The sequence below is a fragment of the Aptenodytes forsteri genome, unplaced genomic scaffold, assembly GCF_000699145.1.
Source record: "Aptenodytes forsteri isolate BGI_AS27 unplaced genomic scaffold, ASM69914v1 Scaffold249, whole genome shotgun sequence".
Classification (NCBI taxonomy): domain Eukaryota; kingdom Metazoa; phylum Chordata; class Aves; order Sphenisciformes; family Spheniscidae; genus Aptenodytes; species Aptenodytes forsteri.
Window position 1 is genome coordinate 1,939,143 of NW_008796188.1, and position 20,283 is coordinate 1,959,425.

The 20,283-nt window shown below is 57.0% G+C and overlaps 1 protein-coding gene across 1 annotated transcript in view; it reads left to right on the forward strand.

The window, feature by feature from the left end:
* Positions 1-1,004: 1,004 nt before the first annotated feature.
* Positions 1,005-20,283, forward strand: part of ITGB3 (integrin subunit beta 3) — a 21,428-nt gene continuing 2,149 nt past the window's right edge. The window contains exons 1-13 of the mRNA XM_009287885.2: positions 1,005-1,062; positions 6,387-6,472; positions 10,956-11,148; positions 13,190-13,442; positions 13,938-14,100; positions 14,724-14,885; positions 15,044-15,139; positions 15,349-15,438; positions 15,824-15,958; positions 16,436-16,865; positions 19,104-19,326; positions 19,521-19,621; positions 19,749-19,868. Coding sequence (XP_009286160.1) covers positions 1,005-1,062; positions 6,387-6,472; positions 10,956-11,148; positions 13,190-13,442; positions 13,938-14,100; positions 14,724-14,885; positions 15,044-15,139; positions 15,349-15,438; positions 15,824-15,958; positions 16,436-16,865; positions 19,104-19,326; positions 19,521-19,621; positions 19,749-19,868 — 2,110 coding nt within the window. The remainder of the gene's footprint in view (positions 1,063-6,386; positions 6,473-10,955; positions 11,149-13,189; positions 13,443-13,937; positions 14,101-14,723; positions 14,886-15,043; positions 15,140-15,348; positions 15,439-15,823; positions 15,959-16,435; positions 16,866-19,103; positions 19,327-19,520; positions 19,622-19,748; positions 19,869-20,283) is intronic.

Here is a 20,283-nt window from a genome sequence, read left to right on the forward strand (position 1 = left end):
CCTGATCCAGAGTTCTGTCATTACTGTCCCCAACCCCTGTCATCTGATGGGAGGGAGCAGCCCAGGGCTCCAGGGAAACAGTCCTTCTCTCCCTTTTGCTGCCCAGCCCATATTTTGAGTGCCTCAGTTTCCCCATCTCTGAGAAGGACCTTGGTATCGCAGGGGAACAAGAGTTTTATAAAACCCCTTCGGGAGGCACCCTCAAGCAGCTCCGGCATTTCAGCGGGGACAATTCTTGTGCAGATCCGACTCCCTGTACTTGCTCAGTGCATTTGCTCCATTTCTGAGGACACAGAGGGGAAAAAACAGTACAAGAGAGAAGAAAATCAGGTCCAAATTATCCGACCCAAAGCTGAAGTTCCCTCCCTTTGCAACATCCAGGTTTATACCCAAACTGTTGGTTTCACCGGGTCCAATTCTTGGCTGCGTCTCACTCAGCTCCCAGCTCCATTTCAGCAGAGATATTCCCATTTGCACCAGTGCTCTGGGGAGGGGAGCTGAGAACCCACACTTTCCTATCTGTATGTATTTGATCTATTTCCCCTTAAATCCTTGAACTCAGAGGCAGCTCAGACTGGGTTTAAAACCCAGGCTGCCTTTCATGCAAGAGTTAATAAAAGGAGGGAGTGAGCAAGATTTTGCAAGGAATTAAACCCAGGCGAAAGAGCCTATGGGAAAGAGCCTGTTACCAGCCCCAGGGCTGTAGGTCACCAGTGCCGTGTACTTGCTGCCGGGGTTTATTAGGTCCTTGTCTGAGCTGAGAGCGCAAAAAAACCATGAGGAGCTGCAGGCAGAGCGGGCGGGGGCACTCCCTGACTCAAAACTGAGTGATGAGCCAGCGCAGTTTCCTCCGGCCGGCCCCGCTCACCACGTGTGTCATACACCCAGACTCATGATTCATCTCCTGGACTGCTCAAAACCTCCGGCTGCCCCAGAGCCGCTCTCCATCGCTCACAGCGGGGCTGGTCCAAGCAGCCCCCCACACTCGGGGCTCGGAGGAGAAGATGGGAAAACTCTACGTGGCTCTCGGGATCCTTGTGCTCTGCGCTGCTGGCAGCTGGGGTAGGTTTACAGCCCGTACGTAGCACTGTCGCTTGCTTAAAGCCAGGTCATTTAGTGATTATAGTGCCTGTTATTTCCCCAAATCCCAGGACTTTCCGCATTCCCAGGGTCTGCGATTTCCCAGGGGAATCGCTCGGAGGGGGACCTGGCAGCCTGAAACCTCGGTGTGGTTCCCAAATACAAAGCACCGCTCAAGCCGGTTGGGCTTCGGCTGGGTCAGGGCCAGGAGGGTTCCTCAAAGATGCTATAGGGTCAAGACAGGGTTTGGTGCATTATTCTCGCACTGGGTGTGGCAAGTTTATGTTCTCTACCTACGCTGTGTTTGGCTCCGGGTACTGGTTTGAAATGGAAGGACTGGGGTGTGACTTGGGCTCCGTCCTTAATAAACAGAAAATACGCTGAGGGAGTTTGCAGGGCAGGTAGTCGCTGTATCCGTGTTATTTTAAGGGCATGGAGGGTATTTAAGTCAGCATTGCTGTCTTGTGTTATTTTTTCTCATGCTATTTTGGTGCTTTTCTTTAAAAACTCTGATTTCTGGCATCAGGTGATTTCAGGACAAATGCAGTTTGCATTTTAAAAAAATTTCCAATGTCTGAAGCATGGAGAAGAAGCCTAGAAGAGCATTAGCTCCTCCCCAGGTGTGTTTCCGGGGCTCAGAGTAAATCCTGAAACTGCAAAATGGTGCTGGTGTTTTCAGCTCCTGATTTATAAATCAGTCCCATTGTTTTTGAGGCCAGACTCAAGGGAGTTTCAGGCAACATTGTTCTGTCTAAAGAATTCCAGACTTTGGTGAATTCTCAGGAACAGCCTGAGGCTCCGATCTGCTGCCGGAGCGAACTGTCCTCAGTACAGGACATAGGATAACCCCTGGAAGAGTTTGAGTTTCTAGAGCTGCAGTTTGGGTGTGTGCAGGTGATTTCTCTGGTCCTGTGCGTCGGTGCCTGTAATCAGCTGAGCTCAGTTTGGGGCATCCCCTCTCCGGGAAGACGCTGGCAGACAGGGAAGAGGTTCAGGAAAAAGACACGGTCCCGGGATGGCGTGGGCAGATCAGCCAGAAAAGCCCAAATCCAGAAAGGCCAGAGAGGATGTAAGTATGGTTTGTGTCTTTCTTGAGTTTTCTAAAATATTTTTACCGAGGGTTCTGTGTGCACATTCTTGCTCAAATTGGCAGAGGAGGAAAAAACAAAGTGTGTGGCTGGCTCACGTGGTACATAGAGGAGGTTATTTGGAGTGCAGATTGGGGACTGAGTAATTTTCTCCAGCCAGGGAAGGGTGATGCTCAGCCACAGACGTCTGGGGTATTTCGAGTGCATCATTTCACCTCACTCGGGGCCGCAGCGCTGCCCAGCCCGAGGCGGGTGGTTCCCGTGCTGCCCAGTTTATCTCCCGTTTCCCTGTATTTCTTTTTCTTTTTAAAGCCTGAGTCTTTAGGCTCAGATCATTATATGAGACCAGCTGCTTTCGTAGTAAAAAAATGCAGCTTTTGTACTTCGGTTTATTAGTTTTTATGGCTGGAAAAACAAGCCCCAAAAATAAAAAAAATTTAAAAAGGAACTAAAACCCACAGAATTTATTAGTTTAGGCTGCGCTGGGATCTTGTTAACCTGCTCACAGCCAGGCAGTGTCCTGAGCCTGGGAAGCAGTGCTGGGCACTCACAGGGCCACAACCTGAAGGGGCTCAAGCGCCTCAAGCTGCAGCATCCTCCGCTCTCCTCCACCTGTGCTTTTGCTCCCACATCACCCAAGGGTCCCACTCCCCACCTCCCTCCCGCAAAGCCCTCCCGAAACCGCACCCTGTGTCTAGCCACGCAAGCAGTGCTGGAAATGCCAAAATAGAGACGTTTCCCCGCCGTGAGGGGGGTGAGGCTGCCTGCTCGCAGCGGGACGAGCAGCATATTTGGATGGTGATAACTGCCCTTTGTTAATCACCGCTGGCACCCGGGGGATTTTGGCCCCTTCCCAGGGGGAAGGGATGGCCCTGCTCCATCCAGCCCCAGGTTAAGTGCAGCCAGGAATGGTTCTGTATGGTGCTGGAGGTTGGGGAAGGGTCCTCCATCCCCAGGCACGTGTCTCGGTCATGGGGCGATGGAGACCACGGGGACCACAGGGCTGCGTGAGTCTGGGGCAGACGCCTTCGGGCTGGGGCTTCGGGCAGCCCGAGTGGGCAGGTACTGACCTGCACGGACCCCCCAGGCAAAGCCACCGCTGCCAGCAAGGGCATGGTGGCACGATGTGACGGCAGACCCCAGGGCAGCCTCGGGCATGGCAGCATCCCTCCCACAGGGACCCTCCTTGCTGCAGCCCCATCTAACCCCACATGCCGCTCCCCAGCCACGGAGCCACTGCTCTGCCCAGGCAGGACAGCTTGGCTTGTGGCCCTCATTGCAAAATCAACCAGAAAATTGGGTTTACATCTCCCGCATGGAGGGGGGACAGCAGATCAAGGGCCCCTGGGCTGTGGGGTAGAGGCAGGAGGGAAGGAGAGGAAACCACCGGGGCCCAGAGGCTGTGCACAGGCAGGAGGTAATTTGTACCAAATGCTGGGGAGCAGACGAGCTCTCCAGCCCAAAAGGACAGTCCTGGGGCTCATTAGCCCCAGAGCTCAGATTTCGCGGCATGAGGAGGCGAAGCGGAGGCAGCCAGGAGCTCGGCCGGCAGACACGAGCTTGGAAATCCTCCACATCATGTTTCAGTGTAGCCGGGTCTCGCTGAGACCAGGGTTAACGCTGCACAGGGGAAACTGAGGCAGGGAGTGGCTAAGGGACTTGACTCAAGTCACAGTGGAAACCTGTTTGAGATAGGATTTGGACGAGTGCTTCTCACATCCCGGATGCTGGTGTGAGCCCTGGGTCCCGTCCCCTGGCTGGGAGCATGGCTGGAGCACCCATGGGTGGCAGGGGCCCTTGTCAGCTCTGCACTTCCCCAGCAAGCTGGGCGCTGGGGCAGAGCCGGGTGACTAAACCATCCTACGGCAAGCTAAAACCCACCCCTGAGGGAACAAACCCCACACTGGCATTAAATAGGAGTCTGGGCCAGGAGCGTTGCTGGTGGTACCGGGTGCTATAACCCTGCCCCAGCTGGGGCTGCAGCCACTGGGGCTGTGAGTCAGCAGCTGGACACAGCCGCTGCAGGGAGGGACGTGAGAGCGGAAAGCAATGAAGCTCCTGGCATGGGGCAGGCGGCTACCTGCCACGTCTCCCCCCATCCCTGACCAAGGGGCCACAGCGCTGGTCCAGGTATCAAAGCATCGGGGCTCCCCAGGGACCTGCAGTTTCGGAAGCTGTTCCCATGTTCGGGCACGTGGCCCCGGGGTTGGCAGCTCTGAGTGTTTAATCCTGAGCACCTCGAGCTGCCAGGGCCGTCCCCGTCCCTGAGGGCTGCCAGGGTAATGCCGCCCCTGCCATCCCCGGAGGGCTGAGCCGCTGCCAGCCGCGCCAGAACTGGCTCCCACCTGCACGGCACAGCGCAAATCCAAGGCACGCGCCCCGCGCTGGGCTGCAGCCACCGGCGCTTGGCAAGGCAGGAGGGATTTCACATGGACACAGCAGGAGCAGGCGTGAGAAGCGGGAGCTGGCACTGTTGGTGCTGCTGCTGCTTTCTGGGAGCCTTTTGCCTTCTCCCCACTCAGCCCCGGCTATCCAGACACATCCACCCCAGGAGGCAATACTGCTGTTAACATATTGCTAAGTGGCCTTGGTGCAGAAAGCACCGGAGATCAACCTGTTGCTCTTTTGGGCAATGCTAAATTTAGTCTTTCCCAACCTCACACGCTGCAGCCAGGTATTTTGGTGTATGGCGAGAGCTCTGGGAGCGGATGCAACCCAAGAACTGGTGCTGAGCCAGGCGGTTGGGTTTTAGCCTTTAGTTTAGTCCCCCTGTATGGGATGAGCAGGGGGTGCGGGTGGCAGACATCCAATGGGGCACACCAGCCCCCGCACCCCGGGGCACGTCCCCGAGCAGCCGCTGGCCTTCAGGACAGCCGCAGCATGTCCAGCTCAGCCCGTGACACCACCCTCGTACAGGCACGCACGTCCACGACACGCTGCACACACAACCCCTGCGCGCGCGTGCACACACACACACACACACACACTCATGCACACGTGTGCTCCCAGACTGCGTGCCAGTGGACACGAGCGCACGGTGCTGTCGATACGGTTCTGCCCAAAGACCTGACAACATCCTTTCACCGTTTCCTCTTTCTGCTTTGTGTTGTGTTTCCTGTGGCTACAGAAAACGCCGCTTTTTCTGCCTGCGGCTGCCAGGGAGAGCCCTGGGCAGGGATAGGGGGACACAGCGCAAAGGGGAGACCCCAGCACCCGCTGCTCCATGCCAGCATCCCCTGGGCTCCCCAGGCTGCAGCATTCCCCCAACCAAGCAGGCACACGGCTGCAGTCTGCTCTGCCCGAGGAATCCTAAAACTCTGCCAAGATGCTTGTGCCCCAGGAGGGAGGAAGAGCTGAGGGTGACGCCACCGCAGCCGTGCCCCCAGCCGCTTGCCACATCGACCATTGACAGCGGGAACCGCAGAGCCGCACGGTCCTGCCTCTGCCGGAGTTGCTCCTCCTGCCCCAGCGCTGCCCTGGGGCCCCTGCGGGCATTTGGGGGCCCTTTAATCCCCCACACAGACCCGCTGGCCTCTGACCTTCGTGACTGGTGCCAGCGTGCGTCTCCCAGAGTCCCCACTGCCACTTCCACCGACAGAGCCCAACCGTTGCCCGGGGCATCGGCACACACCGCTGCTGGCATGTTTCTGGACTCATGCCCTTTCCCTCCCCTCCCTTCCCTGCATTTGAACCCAAGCCAAGACCAGCCGCTGAGTTCAGCATCTGCACAAGGCGGCACTGACCACCCTGGGTCAGGGGTGGTGGGAAGAGGTGGCAGTTCCCCGGCTGCTGGCGGGGCTGGCGGGTACCGTGCTGCGCCCCTGGGAATTCACCTGTTCCCCCTCCCTGCTGCCCCAAAATGTCTGCAGGGAGGCACAAGGGGACATGTCGTCGTCCCCACCACCAGTGGTGGGGGCTTCACTCCAACACATGTGCAACATTGCAGGGATGGGGGGACTCTTTAAGGAGCTGGCAGGTGGGAAATGATGCTCAGTCCTGGGCAGGATGAAGCCCAGCTGGTACTGGGCTGGGGAGGTGGTTATAAAAGGGGCAAGGAGGCAGCACCTGGGGTTTGGGGCTGGGAAAGGGGTTAGAGCAGAGCCCTGGTGGGATGGGGGCTGCATCTCCTCATGAAGCTGCTGGCTGAGCACTGAGACTTCAGCACACGTGTGGATTTTGGCCTCTGCAGGTTATAACCGCTCTGTTTTGCTGTTTCAGGGGGTAACATCTGCACCACCCGCGGGGTGAACTCCTGCAAGCAGTGCCTGGCCGTGAGCCCCCTCTGCGCCTGGTGCTCTGCAGAGGTAAGAGCTGGACTGGAGGCTGGGCAGGGCTGAAGCACGTCCCCGAGCAGGACAGGGGACTGTAGGAAGGGGCGAGCCTTTGGGCTGTGGGACGGGTGCTGGTTCCTGTGTTACAGCCGCAAGCTTGGTCTCCGTCTGTTCCCACCGTGTCTAAACACATTCCTCGGTGGCATCTGGCTCTGACCACAGCTCAAGATGCACATCACGGGGCTCGGGCTGCCCGTTTCTGCCTTGCTCTGAAAATCTGCTCCTTATCTGGGTGCGTCGGCGGGAGCTACATCAAGCTGGCTGGGAAATGCTGATGTTTCCACTGGGAATTCACTTTGTCTCTCAAAAAAATGTACATTTGAAAACCTAGTTTACTTTTGGTTTGATTCTTGAATACTCATTGTAAACCTCTGGCTAAAGGAATTTAATTGCTGGAAGGGCTGGAAAGGGAAGGGGGCCTGGTGGGAAGAAGAAAAAATACTGGTTAGAAGTTAGGGTTTGGGTTTAAAAGCCTTTTATTCATTGGAAAGAGGGGGGAAGGAAGACAAGGTGCCTGGTTTTGGTTACTGAGCTAAAGAAGATGTGAGAGCTGAGCTGTGGCTTTAAAATCACCCTGTTTGGGTGGGTGAGAGCCTGGAAGATCTGCCATGCTCCCCTCCAAAAATGCTGCCCTGGGGGCTAGTCCATGGGGCGCTAAGAGGAGGGAGTTTCCCAGCAGGATGGGAGAGCTGCCCCAGGGCAGAGACAAGGGGAGGTGAGGCCGGGATGGGGAGAGGTGATGAAACCTCCTTCAGGGCATCGCAGCCGGGAGCAGTTCCCCTTCTGGCAAAGCTTTTTCTTGCTTTCTGCTTCTCCGTCCGTGAAACCTTGCTTCCTCCAGCTGCGGCTGTGCCCGTGGTGCCCACCGGGACTGGGAAAAGACCTGGGGAAAAGTGATCCAAACTGGAAAATGCTGTTGGATCGTGCCTGCGTGGCCTGACGCTTTGGGGTCAGTGCGTGTCTGGAGGGGATGCCTCCGCTTGCTGCACCCATCAGATACCGCCAGGATCTCGGTGTGCGGTGTGAATTAAGGTGCTTGTGCCCCATCTTATCTCCCGTAAGGAGCGGCTGAACTTTGCAGCATGATAAGGAACCTCACTCCCTTCTCCTGGGGGGGGGGGGGGGGGGGACGGCCGGCTGGGCTGGGCTCGCTCCTTCCTGGGCTGGGCTGGTGTCTTGACGCTGCAGCGGGGGCTGTGATGGTCGGCTGGGCTGCTCGCTCCTTCCTGGGCTGGGCTGGTGTCTTGACGCTGCAGCGGGGGCTGTGATGGTGTTGGGGTTTTTTTTTTCTCCACATCAGCAAAGGTTTCCAAAAAAGGAAATATTTCCAGTGCTGCTCAGGGCTGTGCTCATGGACAGACGTGACAAGCAGCGAGGGAGCCGTCCCGCTGCCAGCAACCGGCCCCCGGAGAGCCAGGCTGTGCAAACTCTGCTGAGCAACTCTGCCTCCAACATCTGGACCACATTGTCTTAATTTAGCAAATGAGGGGTTTTTCTGTGGGTTTGTTTAATTTCCCTGGGGTGGGGGAGGTCTCTGATACTGCCCCCCCTTTTTTAAAGGGACAGTGCCCTTATTTGTGCTCCTTCTGCTTCCACTGCAGCTCTTTCCCACCCATGCTGCCTTACCAACGAGCCAGGGGTTATCAGTTACTCCGGCTCCATCCTGGCTTTGGACAGGAGGAGGATTTCATTGCGGTTTCTTGTGATCATTGACCCCACTGAGTGCTGATGCAGAGGAGAATTGAGTTTTATTTATTTTTCAGAGACCTTGACCACCCTTACCAACAAACAGACATGCCCATCCACTCACTTTTCCTTCTGGAAAAAGTCAGCCAAGCCTTAACGCTGAGATGTGGCTCTCAAATCACTTTGCAGATTATCGTGGCAGATCTTCCAGAATCTCACCCACCCAAAATGTCACCTGCTCTGGTTCCCTTGGAGGAAAGGTGGAGGCAAGGCTAGACCAGGGTTTCATTTAGAGAAGCTGCTGGAAAGTTTTGGCTTAATCTGCGGAGACGTCTGTGCTTTGGGTCCTCCCAGGAGCTCTCCTACAGGGAAGCTGATGCTGTATGTGGTTGCCTGCGAGATGAAAACAGAGATGCCCTGGGGATGTGTGACTTCCCGCAGCCTCCCTGCCCAGCAGCGAGGGAGCTCAGGGGTGGAGCTGGCTCTGCCAGCACCCTGCCTGGCCCTGCCCTCACTTACAGGGTTTGGAGGCAGCAATCGGGGGATAAAATTATCAGGTTTCCCATCCTGGTGGGAGCTTGAGCAGATGCTGAGCTGAAACCTCCTTCCCTGCAGCGGAACAGAGGTGGTCAAAGGGGAGGTGGAGCTGGGGAGCAGCTCAGCCCAGAGCTGTGGGATGGCTTGTGATAGAGGAGGTGGGAACATGTACACGCGCTCACACGCACACCCCCCGGCAGCATCTCCACGATGGAGAGCTGATGCCGTCAGGGCCATGCTGATGGGAAAGTGGGGTCTGCAGGGTGTGTCTCAGTGGATGAAGTCCCTGGGCTGCCTCCGGGTCGCTCCTACCTGGGGCTGTCTCCAAGTCGCTGAGCCCGCAAGTCTACGGAGACTGGAGGGAAAAAAAATAGACTGGGGGCTGTGAGGGCCTTGTAGCCAAATGCCCCATTGATGGCATGGTAACTTTTTCTTTGCCTTCTGCAGTAATTTTGTTGCTGGGGAGGCTCCTGTGAGTCCTGAGTCGATGATGATGTTTAGGGCTCCAGGGAAAGGGGAATGAGGCAGCCCTGGGGTTAAATAGCCTCTCCATGGAAATCTCGCAGTAGGAATGACGCTGTTAATTCCATAAGGTGCTACGTGTCCTTTGAGAGCCTGGGAGTCCCTCTGGATCTCCAGGTATCACCCAGTGCCGCAGTTAAAAACCTGTCTGCCCAGCCTGCTTTTCACCTGCATATCTTTCCAGTGATTTCCCCGCCTGGGACAGGAATGTACGTGATGATTGATGGGATCTGGAATAAACCAGGCACCTCATCCCGCAGCGGGGAGCCCCATGGGGCGAGCCCGTGGGGTGGTTGGTGCATGCAAGGGAGCTAATTTAGAGGGATGACTTGTCGTCTTCACCGACAGCATGCTGTCCAGGCGGTGAGGGTGGGAGTGGGAGGCCGCGGGGGAGGAACACGCCTGCTGATGTATTTTCTGGCTATCGCTTGGCCACTGTTTCCAGAGGGCTGTAGGCCAGCCAGGGCCTCCTGACACCATTTGCACTTTTCCACTTGCTTGCTTAAAACGCACAAATTCATTCCTGGGTTCAGCCAGCCTGAACCTGGGGGAGCCGGTATCCTGGGTGGGGAACCTCTCCAGTGCTGGGAGGCTGCAGTGTTGGGGTCCAGCTTCCCAGGAGAAAGGGAGGGAGCTGAACCAGCCGCACCGGGACTTGTGCCACCCCCCTTTGCTGCAGGGAAAGGCTGTGCCGGTCTGCTGCAAGACTTTGAATGTAGAAAGATTTGGGTTGTAGGAGGGAGGTGGAGAAACCTCTTGGAGGGGAGGGTGGCTGCTGCCTGGCCTGGAACACGCGGCAGCAGATCCTGGCAGTGTTGGTCTGGGAAAGAAATTCTTCCCATATTTGTCTTCATGAGAAACTGAAGCAACGGGAGCCCTTCTGAATGTGCTGCGATAAGGGCGAGGAGCCGGGAGCTTTCTAGGAAAGGAGGGACAGGGCTTGGAACCCCACCGTGACTCCACACTTTGTGCTTCCTCCCCCTGATGGGCACTTGACGGCTTCTCCCGCAGCCCCGTTGCCTTTTTGCTCTTTCACTCCTTTTTTGGTTTTCCTTTCCCCCAGCCGGCTCCATCTGGCAGGAAGCTGGAGAGCTGGAGATAAGCCTGAGCGTTCTCGGACAGGAACCGAGCGCTGCTTCGTGCGACGGGCTCAACTGCAGCAGGGCTGTTCCTTGCTCGCAGCGGGATTTCTAAGGGCACGTGTCGAGAAAATCAGCGGAAAAGGTGGCTAGTCTTCTGCCAAAGATTAGAAAACAATAAAAAAAAGTCCCAGACTTTGTCCCTCACCCCCAGCCTGCCATGTTCACATCCCACCTCACCCTCTTCTAGCCATCCCATGTAGACGGGCTTTCCTTTTAGCTTTGCCAAAAACTAAAAGAAACCTGAGGCTCCAACTGCTAGGAGTCAGGAGCGGGGTTGGCAGGGATAAATTATCCATTGCTCCTTGGCAGGGTTGCTGAGCTGCCCCGTGGAGCACAGCAGACCCAAACCCGCTCCTAGCCCCAGCGGCACGTGCTGATCCTGGATCGCCTCTGTCTGCCACCTCCCTCGAGCAGAGACCGTGTGCCCCAAAAAGCCTCTTATCCTGGTCTTGCATTAGGTGTGATAAAGCAGGGGCTCTCTGGGGAAAAGGGGGCCCTCTCTCTTTCTCCCAGCATAACCCCGGGGGTTCCCAGGGGAGCTGGCTCCTGACCACATCCCTCTCCCGCAGGACTTGGCACAGTCATTCCCTCGCTGCGACCTGCGCACCAACCTCCTGCAAAATGGCTGCGGGCAGGACTACATCGAGTTCCCCACCAGCACTGTAACCATCCTGGAGGACCGACCCCTCAGCAACAAGGGCTCGGAGAGCTCCACCACCACCCAGATGAGCCCCCAGAAAATACGGCTGAACCTGCGGCCGGGTAAGAGGCCCCAAACTGCTACGGGAAGGGCAGATGCAGTGGGAATAACCCAAAGTGTTCAAGCGATGAGTGAGCCATCGCTCTGCCTCGCTGGCCAAGGTTGTCTCGTGTCCATCAGGGGCAAGGCCAGGCTGGGAGCTGCACCGAACCCTCCGGGAACATCCCTAATGGGCAGCCGGGCTTTCTGCAAGCAGATTTCTGCTGTTCAGTCTCTCGACTCAATCCTGTGGTACCCCAAGGGGTAGGACGGGCATGCAACTTCAACAACGCACGGGCTTATTTTATAAAGCTGCTTATAGACTTTAGCCACTGGTGCTGCACTCTGAATGCTTTGGTGGAAGTCAGCTTGTGTCTAATGAGCCGTAGAGCAGCTGGCAGGCTTGGACTGCCAACAGGTCCCTGTAATTTCCCAGACTCGTTTCAGCCAGGCAGGCTGGAGCCAATTAACTGTTACGGTTGTTTGCCAGCATGGAGGGGTTTCAAGCCAGGCAGGAGGCAAAACTAACGGACGTCACTCGCCCAAGGTCACAAAACCAGTTTGGGGAATGCGGAGCGAGTGGTGCCATCACCGTGCTCTGCCCCACACGTAGCCCACCCCTGGCCATCCACTCGTGGATGACTCTTCCAGTCTCAGCAGGAACAATTTTGGTTCCTTGTGCTCATTAAAGCCCTGAGGCCAGATATCGGTGGCTGACAGCACATGGCATGCTGTGCACATCCCTGGGCCTGGCCAAGAGGAGTCCTGACCCATCTGAATGACAGCAGTCTGAAGTGCCCCCACACAATGGGGACATGTAGCTGCTAAGTGGCCCTTGTTCTATTTAGGTCTAAAGATATCTGGCAGGAGGCAGGTAGGTGTGCTGCTCTGGAGAGGAGCAGAGGCAGTGTGCAGTGCTGTAAGTCCCTGTTCCTTGGAAGCAGTAGAAGAAAACCCCAGCTTGATACCATCTCTGCCCAACCGAGAAGGCTTGGCACGACTCGTCTGCCTTGACTCTTGAATCAAGACCAAATGCTGAAGGATATAAGTAGGACGGGCCACAACCCATGTCCCACAAGCTCAGAGTCCTCATGGTTTTAGCTCAACAAGGAGAAACAGATGCTCTCTGAGCACAAAGTTGGGACCCCTGACTTACGTGGTGGTGCTCCAGCAATGCAGCTGGAGGGGGGATGGAGCCCTTTGGGCTCTCATAGATTTTGAAACTTTCTCCTGAAAGTCAGAATGTGACATGCAGATTTAGAAGGAAATATGAAAACAATAACAATTTAAGCTCAATTAAAGATTTTTTCCTCAACATTTGAGGTGTTCTGAGAAGGCTGCAGCTGTGCCCCAGCTTACATTTCAAAGGACAGCAAGAAAGAACCTTTGTCTCTTTTAAAAGGCAAAAAGCAAAGGTCAATCTGAAGTGTTGTCAGCATTTTTTTTTTTTTTGAAGTGCAAAAGTCATCGAAACTGGCCTGTTCCCCAGAAGGTTCTGTCTAAAGAGGTTTTTGTTTCCATGGAAAATGTTTCACTAAAAATTTCCCAGAAAGGGGGCTGGGAGGAGCCAATAGGATAGGGAAGGAACCGGGATGGGGGAGGCCCCGGGAGATGCTCGGAGTCTTTGGGAGCTCAGAGAAGCCCGAAGCAGCCACGCAGCCCCGTGGTAATCCCTATAAGACCTGCTGCCCACACGCTGGGTGTTTCACTCACTCCATCCAGCGTGTGTTGGTCATGCTGTTCATGCAGGACAGCTTGGGGGGTCAGCTCTGAGCAGGAGGATCTGCTCACGTCCTGGTAATGAGAGGTCTGGAGAACAGGAGCCATAAGCCATATTTGCCATCTCCAGGGGGTGCACAGCATATCTGCCATGCAAGCACCCTCCCCTAAGGGCTTTGCCCCTTTGTGTCTGTTTGACTGTGATGTTCTCCTCCCAGCAGCTCTAAACCACCTCCTTGGGTTCCTGCTGACCCCGTAGGCTGACTTTCTCCCTAGTCCTGTGATGAGCCCCCTTTGTTCCTCCCAGGAGAGGATCTCTCACTCCGCTGCCCTGTCACATTATAGATGACTCCCAGATCTTTCGTGTCCAAGTGCGTCAAGTGGAAGACTACCCCGTGGACATCTACTACCTGATGGACCTGTCCAACTCCATGAAGGACGATCTGAGGAACATCCAGAACCTGGGCACCAAGCTGGCCAGCGAGATGCGCAAGCTCACCAGCAACCTACGCATCGGCTTTGGGGCCTTTGTGGACAAGCCCATTTCCCCCTACATGTATATCTCTCCTCCGCAAGCCATCACGAACCCTTGCTATGAGTAAGTCCCAGGCTGAGGGAGTCCTGTAAGGGCCAGAAGTTAATGGGACATCAGTGGAACGTGGCTGGAAATCCATAGCAATGGATTTCAGCAGGGATTTGGGTGCCTGATTTTGGGCAGGGTTTAAACCTTGCTGCACTGCATGTTCTGCTGGCACAGGGAGGAGGAGCAAGTCTAAACTTTGAAGTATCATTGTCACTGAAAAGCTCTTAAGGAAACAAACAATTTTCCACCATTTTTCAGGAGAGATGTTGAGGCTCAAAGAAAGCGACTCCTAAAATTCCCAGCAGGACAGAGGCTGGGAGCTGACCTGAGCCCAGCATCGCTAGAACATGTGATTGATTTTTAAAAGGTCCTTGACCAGCCTCCGGCTGTGTCCTTGCACTGCTGAGGTGGTTGGGTCCCTCCAGCACATCCCAGACAGGACCATGGGACGCGGGATGGCAGCTGGAAGAGCCCTGCGAGCCTCATGCCCTGACTGCTCTCCTCCTGCAGGATCGGGGAAACCTGCCTGCCTATGTTTGGCTACAAACATGTCCTGTCGCTCACGGATGAGGTGACCCGCTTCAACGAGGAGGTGCGGAAGCAGAGCGTCTCACGGAACCGCGATGCACCTGAGGGCGGCTTCGATGCCATCATCCAGGCCACAGTGTGCGACGTAAGGGGCAAGAAGGCCTGGCTGGGGCCGGGAGAGGGTCGTCAGGCTGGGCCTGGTGGGTTGGCAGGGACCACCCAACCCCACCAGGACAAAGCCGTAAGCTCGGTGGAGCTGCTGCAGGGCTGAGACCTGGACAGGGTGAATGTTCAACAAGGACATTTCTAGGCCAGTAGCCAAGGCAAGGGAAGAGCAGAGTCCTTGCGTGGTCCTGGAAGGAGAGAGGAGCAGAGCAGGTGCTTGGGGACTGATGATGATCCCATGTCAGCCCTGCAGTAACCAGCCCAGAAGGGACATCTCCTGTGCCTGCACCTTGATTTGGCTGGAGATGGGAGGGGTTGCATCCCTCAGTCATTAACCACCTTGATTAACACTCTAGCAAATTAAAACCTGTCTTTCACCTGTACAAGCAGCCCGTGCCCACCTGCCAGGCTCCACAGCCCACACCCCCCCCCACAGCACTTCCCTGCGAGAGCGATTGCCCTCAGTTCCCTCTGCAGTGGCAGGTTGGTCCCTACGGCATAGCCATGACCAGGGGTGGCAGTGAAGGCAGCAGCGGGGTGCTGGCACGTAGGGCTGCCCTCGGCACATGCTGCCGCACGACTGGGAGCTGCCTTTCGCTGCAGGAGAAAATTGGCTGGAGGAACGATGCTTCCCACCTGCTCGTCTTCACCACGGACGCCAAGACCCACATCGCGCTGGATGGCAGGCTGGCTGGCATCGTGCAGCCCAACGACGCCCAGTGCCACATTGACAAGGATAATTTCTACTCGGCCTCCACCACACTGGTAAACCCTGACCCACGTGTGGGGTTGGGGAGCCTGGAGCTCCTGTTGGGGGTCCTCATGGGATGGGAAAGGTCATCCAGCCCTGGTTGGAGACTGTGATGGGGACCAGGGTGGTTGGGGGTACATGTTCCCAGGGTATAGCCTCTCCCCTTCCCCAGGACTATCCCTCTCTGGGCCTGATGACTGAGAAACTCTCGCAGAAGAACATCAACTTGATATTTGCTGTGACAGATACAGTTGTGGGCCTCTACCAGGTAACAGCTGCTGTGCAAAGCCACCTTCATGGGGGGCTGGTGGGTCCCGAGGAGCACCCTTTACAGCTGGCCATGGGTGGCCAGACAGCCCAGTGGCCTCCTGTCCTATCAAAGCTCCTTGGGAAGCTCTCACATGCCCAGACATGGTTTGGCCCAGCCGTGGCATGTTTACCCGTCGCGAGCAGACAATGCTTACGATATTTCTCCAGAACTACAGTGAGCTGATCCCAGGCACAACTGTGGGCACCTTGTCCAGAGACTCCAGCAACGTCCTGCAGCTCATAGTGGACTCCTACGGGGTGAGTGTGCAGTGTGATGGCCCCACAACAGCTCTCTCCCTCCCAAAATATCCACTGCTTCACACTGCAAGCAGCCCACACAGATTTGGCAGCTGCCCCAGCTCCGAGCATCCTCCCTGGACCAGCTGTGAGCATCTGCCTCCACCCACGCATGCGGGGACCCCAGGGAAGGGAGATCACTGTGTTCACCGCCAGCCCCTTCCCATCCTCGAAGGCATTTCCCCATGGGGAACGACGTAGCAGAGTCCTGAGAAAGACTCAGGGCGCTTGGCTCCTTTCCCATGTGCGTGGGAGCATCGCTGCGGGTGCTCGGGGGACCCCTCCCTGGGACTGAGCCCTGCCCAGCCTGTGCTGTCTTCTTCATTGCTCCTCTCTCCTCCCCCAGAAAATCCGCTCCAAGGTGGAGCTGGAGGTGCGTGACCTCCCCGAAGAGCTGTCCCTGGCCTTCAATGCCACCTGCCTCAACGATGAGGTCATCCCTGGGCTCAAGTCTTGCATGGGGCTCAAGATTGGGGACACGGTGAGGATCCTGTTCATGGGGTTGGTTTTTCTCCCCCTCTATGTAGCAGCGCTGCCAGCTCGTCTGATGCTCTCCACCAGCACTATCTGCTTGCCCCACCACCGCCTGGGTGGCACAGACCCTTGCAGGGCATGCTGTAAGCTCTTTGCAGTGGAGAGAGGGGTCCAGCTGGGTGGGTGCAGGGAGGAAGATGCTTTTTTGAGTCTGCTGGATGCAGACTCTGTGATCCTCTAGCTCAGCCCGGGCTGCTGGCCATAGCGCATGGGCTTTGGGACTGATTTAGCCTGGTTACTCTGGCAGGCAGGTGCCCTGACCGTGCTGGGACAGCTTTGAAAAGCAGCACAAAGAGACCTGGTGGGTCCCATTTCTGGGCTTCTTAAGCTTGGGCATGGATGAGGAGCTGAGCCCAGCCTGGAGCCGGTACCCCGATACCGTGCCAGGGGTACTGACACCCAGACACATCCCTCTGCCCTCCAGGTGAGCTTCAGCATCGAGGCCAAGGTACGGGGGTGCCCACGGGAGCGGCAGAAATCCTTCACCATCAAACCCGTGGGCTTCAAGGACAGCCTGACAGTGGTGGTGAACTTCAACTGCGACTGCTCCTGCGAGAGCCAAGCCGAGGCCAACAGCTCGTCCTGCAGCCGAGGCAACGGCACGCTGGAGTGTGGCGTGTGCCGCTGCAACCCCGGGCGCCTGGGCTCGCACTGCGAGTGCTCGGAGGAGGAGTACAACCCCTCGCAGCAGGACAACTGCAGCCCCCAGCCGGGCCAGCCCCTCTGCAGCCAGCGCGGCGAGTGCATCTGCAGGCAGTGTGTGTGCCACAGCAGCGACTTTGGGAAGGTGACGGGCAAGTACTGTGAGTGCGACGACTTCTCCTGCGTACGCTTCAAGGGCCAGATGTGCTCAGGTGAGTGCTGAGCTTGGAGGGGAGGCAGCTCAGGGCGTTTGCACTGCCCATACTCAGGGATGAGGGAGACACCAGCTATTTTGGAGCTTGTCCCATTCATTGTCCCCAGCTCTGGCTTGCTCAGCCATGGCTCTCCCTGGACCAGCCATAGGTCTGAAGCAATGGCAGGGGGAATTACTCCCTTTTTGGCAGCTTGTACCACCTTCTGTGCCCAAAAGCCATGGCAGGGTGATGGGCTCCAAGGGTTAAAAGCAGACCTCAGTCCCTGCTTGGACTCAAGAGTCCCATTGGGGTGGCCAGTGGGCACCCAGGGAAGCAGCTCTGGGGTACGCAGGGCAGGGACTGGGCAAACCTTGCTCGAATCCCAGCCCCGACACATCAGAGGTATTGCTCTGCAGGAGAAAGCCCCAGGGTGGAGGGAGAGGGGTGGGGAGAGGCAATTTTTATCCTCCACCCAGTTCTTGAAGACTCCCCCGTCCATGTGCTACCAGACTCCCCCGCTCCAGCCCCGGCTGCTGCTGCTCACAGTACTGGGGAGAGAGGGCCAGGTCCATGGGTACTCCTCCCATGCCAGGGACCGGGGAAGGAGCCCCTCTCTGCAAAACACCCATCCCAAGTCCCAGGTGTGGTTTCACGTGTCCTGATGTGCCAGGGCCTCTTCCCCATCGGGAACCCCCATCTAGGGTTTATCCCACCCATGTCTCCAGTAAGCACTGGAGGTCTGAGCGAACCCCAGCGCTCTGCCCCATCCCCTTGTTTTTTCAGGGGATGTGAGAGGGGTGGCAGCACCCAGGACTGAGGCATGAGGCTGTGGCACATCCCCTCCAGGAGCAGAGTACCCCAAAAGTGATTCAAGGGAGGAACGAGAGAGGGGTAGCCACCCTTTTTCCTATCCCCAGCCTCCCTCCATGAGCCCAGGCAAGGCGGCTGCTAACACAGTGCCAAAAAAGCCACCGCTTTCCTGCTGCAAGCTCAAAAATACCCAGGAAAACATCGGTGGCCAAAGCTGATCCCGCTCTGCTGGAGCCCAGCCTGGGTGAGATGAAACCTGCTGGCCAGATGACACTCAGTTCCTGCTCCCCACTGTCCCCAAATCGAGTTTTTTGGATCCCGCCTGCCCCCCAGCCCAACTTCATGGCCCACAGCTGCCTCTGTGCTGCTGGGATTGATCCTTTATCTTAACAGCCTGTTGATAACAGAGGTGGAAACGCTGGGGTTTTCCCCCATCCTGAACAGTCAGTGCCCTCAGGGAGCCGGGCGCCTGTCCCTGCTCCCACTGCCTGTTTGCACAACGGCCGCCAGATCCTGCGGGCGAAGGGTGATGACGAAGCACTGCCCCCAGACTGGGCGAGCTGTTAATTAACCCGATCTGTCTGACCCTGTTGGCATCAGTCCCATCCCACTGAGCCACTTCTCTCCAGCCTCCCCGTCTGTTTCCACGCCTTGTCACCCAGCACGGCACTATTTTCCTGTGACTAAGTCCTAGTTCCTCATTAACAGGGATAATGTTAATCATAATACATTTATTTCTCATGCCATTGCCCCCGAGGCTGTGGTGGGGACGGTGCCCGGCCAATCCCCTGCCGGGAGCAGCATTCCCGATGAGCCCCAGTGCACTCGGGGCTTGGGACGGGTTGGCACGTGCCGGCTCCACGGCATTTCCACCGCTCACCGTGTCTTGTCTTTGAGCTGAAATCAAACCGCAGTCCAAATAGCTCCAGGCTTTGGCAGGATTTGAGCAAGTCTGTCTGTCTGATTAAACCAGTCTCGGCGAGCGTGCGGAGCATGTTGGGCTTTTCCCAGCAGTCAGCTTCCCCTGCCTGGTCCGGGGCTGGGAAATGAGTGGGATTTGGGGGGTTTGACCAGATGTCCTGACTCAATCTGAAATTCAAAGCCAAAGCTTGACTAGCTCAGAGATGGATCTGATTGAGCATCTCCAGCTGCTGCTGCCAACCTGCCAGAGCTGGGGCAGCTTAGCCTGAAATTTGGTAGCGTTTTCTTGTTTGGGTGGAATAAGAGGAGTGTTGGGGACGTGGCGAAGGTTGAGGTTTGATGTGAGCTGCTGCGTCCCCCACCCCAAGGGTGGTGAAAAGGGGTTGTCCTGGGTGGCTGGTCTGCCTTGCCGTGCCCACAGAGGTGGAGCTGCTGCTGTGGGTACCTGGGCATCCCATATGGGTGATTGCTAGTGAGATCTATGGGGACACTTGAGGGTCCTGATGCCCTCTGGGTTGTCCCCAGGCCACGGGCAGTGCAACTGCGGGGACTGTCTGTGTGACTCAGACTGGACCGGTGACTACTGCAACTGCACCACCCGCACCGACACGTGCATGTCCAGCAATGGGCTGGTGTGCAGCGGCCACGGCTCCTGCGTCTGCGGCAAGTGCGACTGCACCCAGCCCGGCTCCTACGGTGACACCTGCGAGAAGTGTCCCACGTGCCCGGATGCCTGCACCATCAAAAAGTGAGAGAGGGCAGAGAGGTGGGACAGGCTGTACATCATCGGGGAGCTGGCAGCGGTGCTGGCAGGAGCTCTCACCAGCTGCAGCCTGGTTCGGTTGGGATTGCAGCAATTTCCGCAGCCTGAGACCAAAAATTGTGACAGTTTCCCTGGGGAGAGCATGGAGGAGCTCACAGTACCTCCCTCCTCTTCCTCAGGGATTGCGTGGAGTGCAAGAAGTTTGAACGGGGAGTGCTGATGGAGCAGCAGTCCTGCAGCCGCATGTGCCGCGATGAGATCGAGACGGTGCAGGAACTGGGTAAGAGAGGAGACCCAAACCCCTGCCCTAAAGTGTGGAAATGGGGGGGGGGCTGCGTATACTGTCTGCTTTCCCTCCATGTGTGCATCCCCCAGCGTGGGGGGCTCTGAGCCTCTCGCTCTGGCAGGCGACAGGGGCAAGGACGCCGTGAACTGCACCTACAAGGACGAGGACGACTGCGTGGTGCGGTTCCAGTACTACGAGGACTCCAGCGGCAAGTCCATCCTCTATGTTATCGAGGAGCCAGGTAAGACCCGGCTGCTGCGCTCAGGCTGCGGGGGTGCGGAGCATACTGTGCTGGGTTTCTGTCCCAAATGGGTGGATTTTGAGTCCCCCGTGTACCTCCCACTCCAGCCAGGCTCCACGGTGAGGGGCTGAGAGGGGTTAAAGAGCTGCTTTGTTCCCTGCTCTGTGCCACCGGGGCGTGATTTCCTGCCTCTGTCTCACATTTCCCTACCGTGTTTGCTCGGTTATTTCACCCCCCCACTGAGGCCAAGGATGGGGGCTCAACCTTCTCACTGCCCTGATCCTGTTTCTGACTCCATGGGTGTGATTTTTCTCAAGAAGCAGATAAGAGCTGGCTCCCGTTAGCCAGGCAGGAGCAATGCTGCAGCTGCGCCCCAGGGCTGGGATATGGCAGCCCCCCCCCCCGGCGGGGGGAG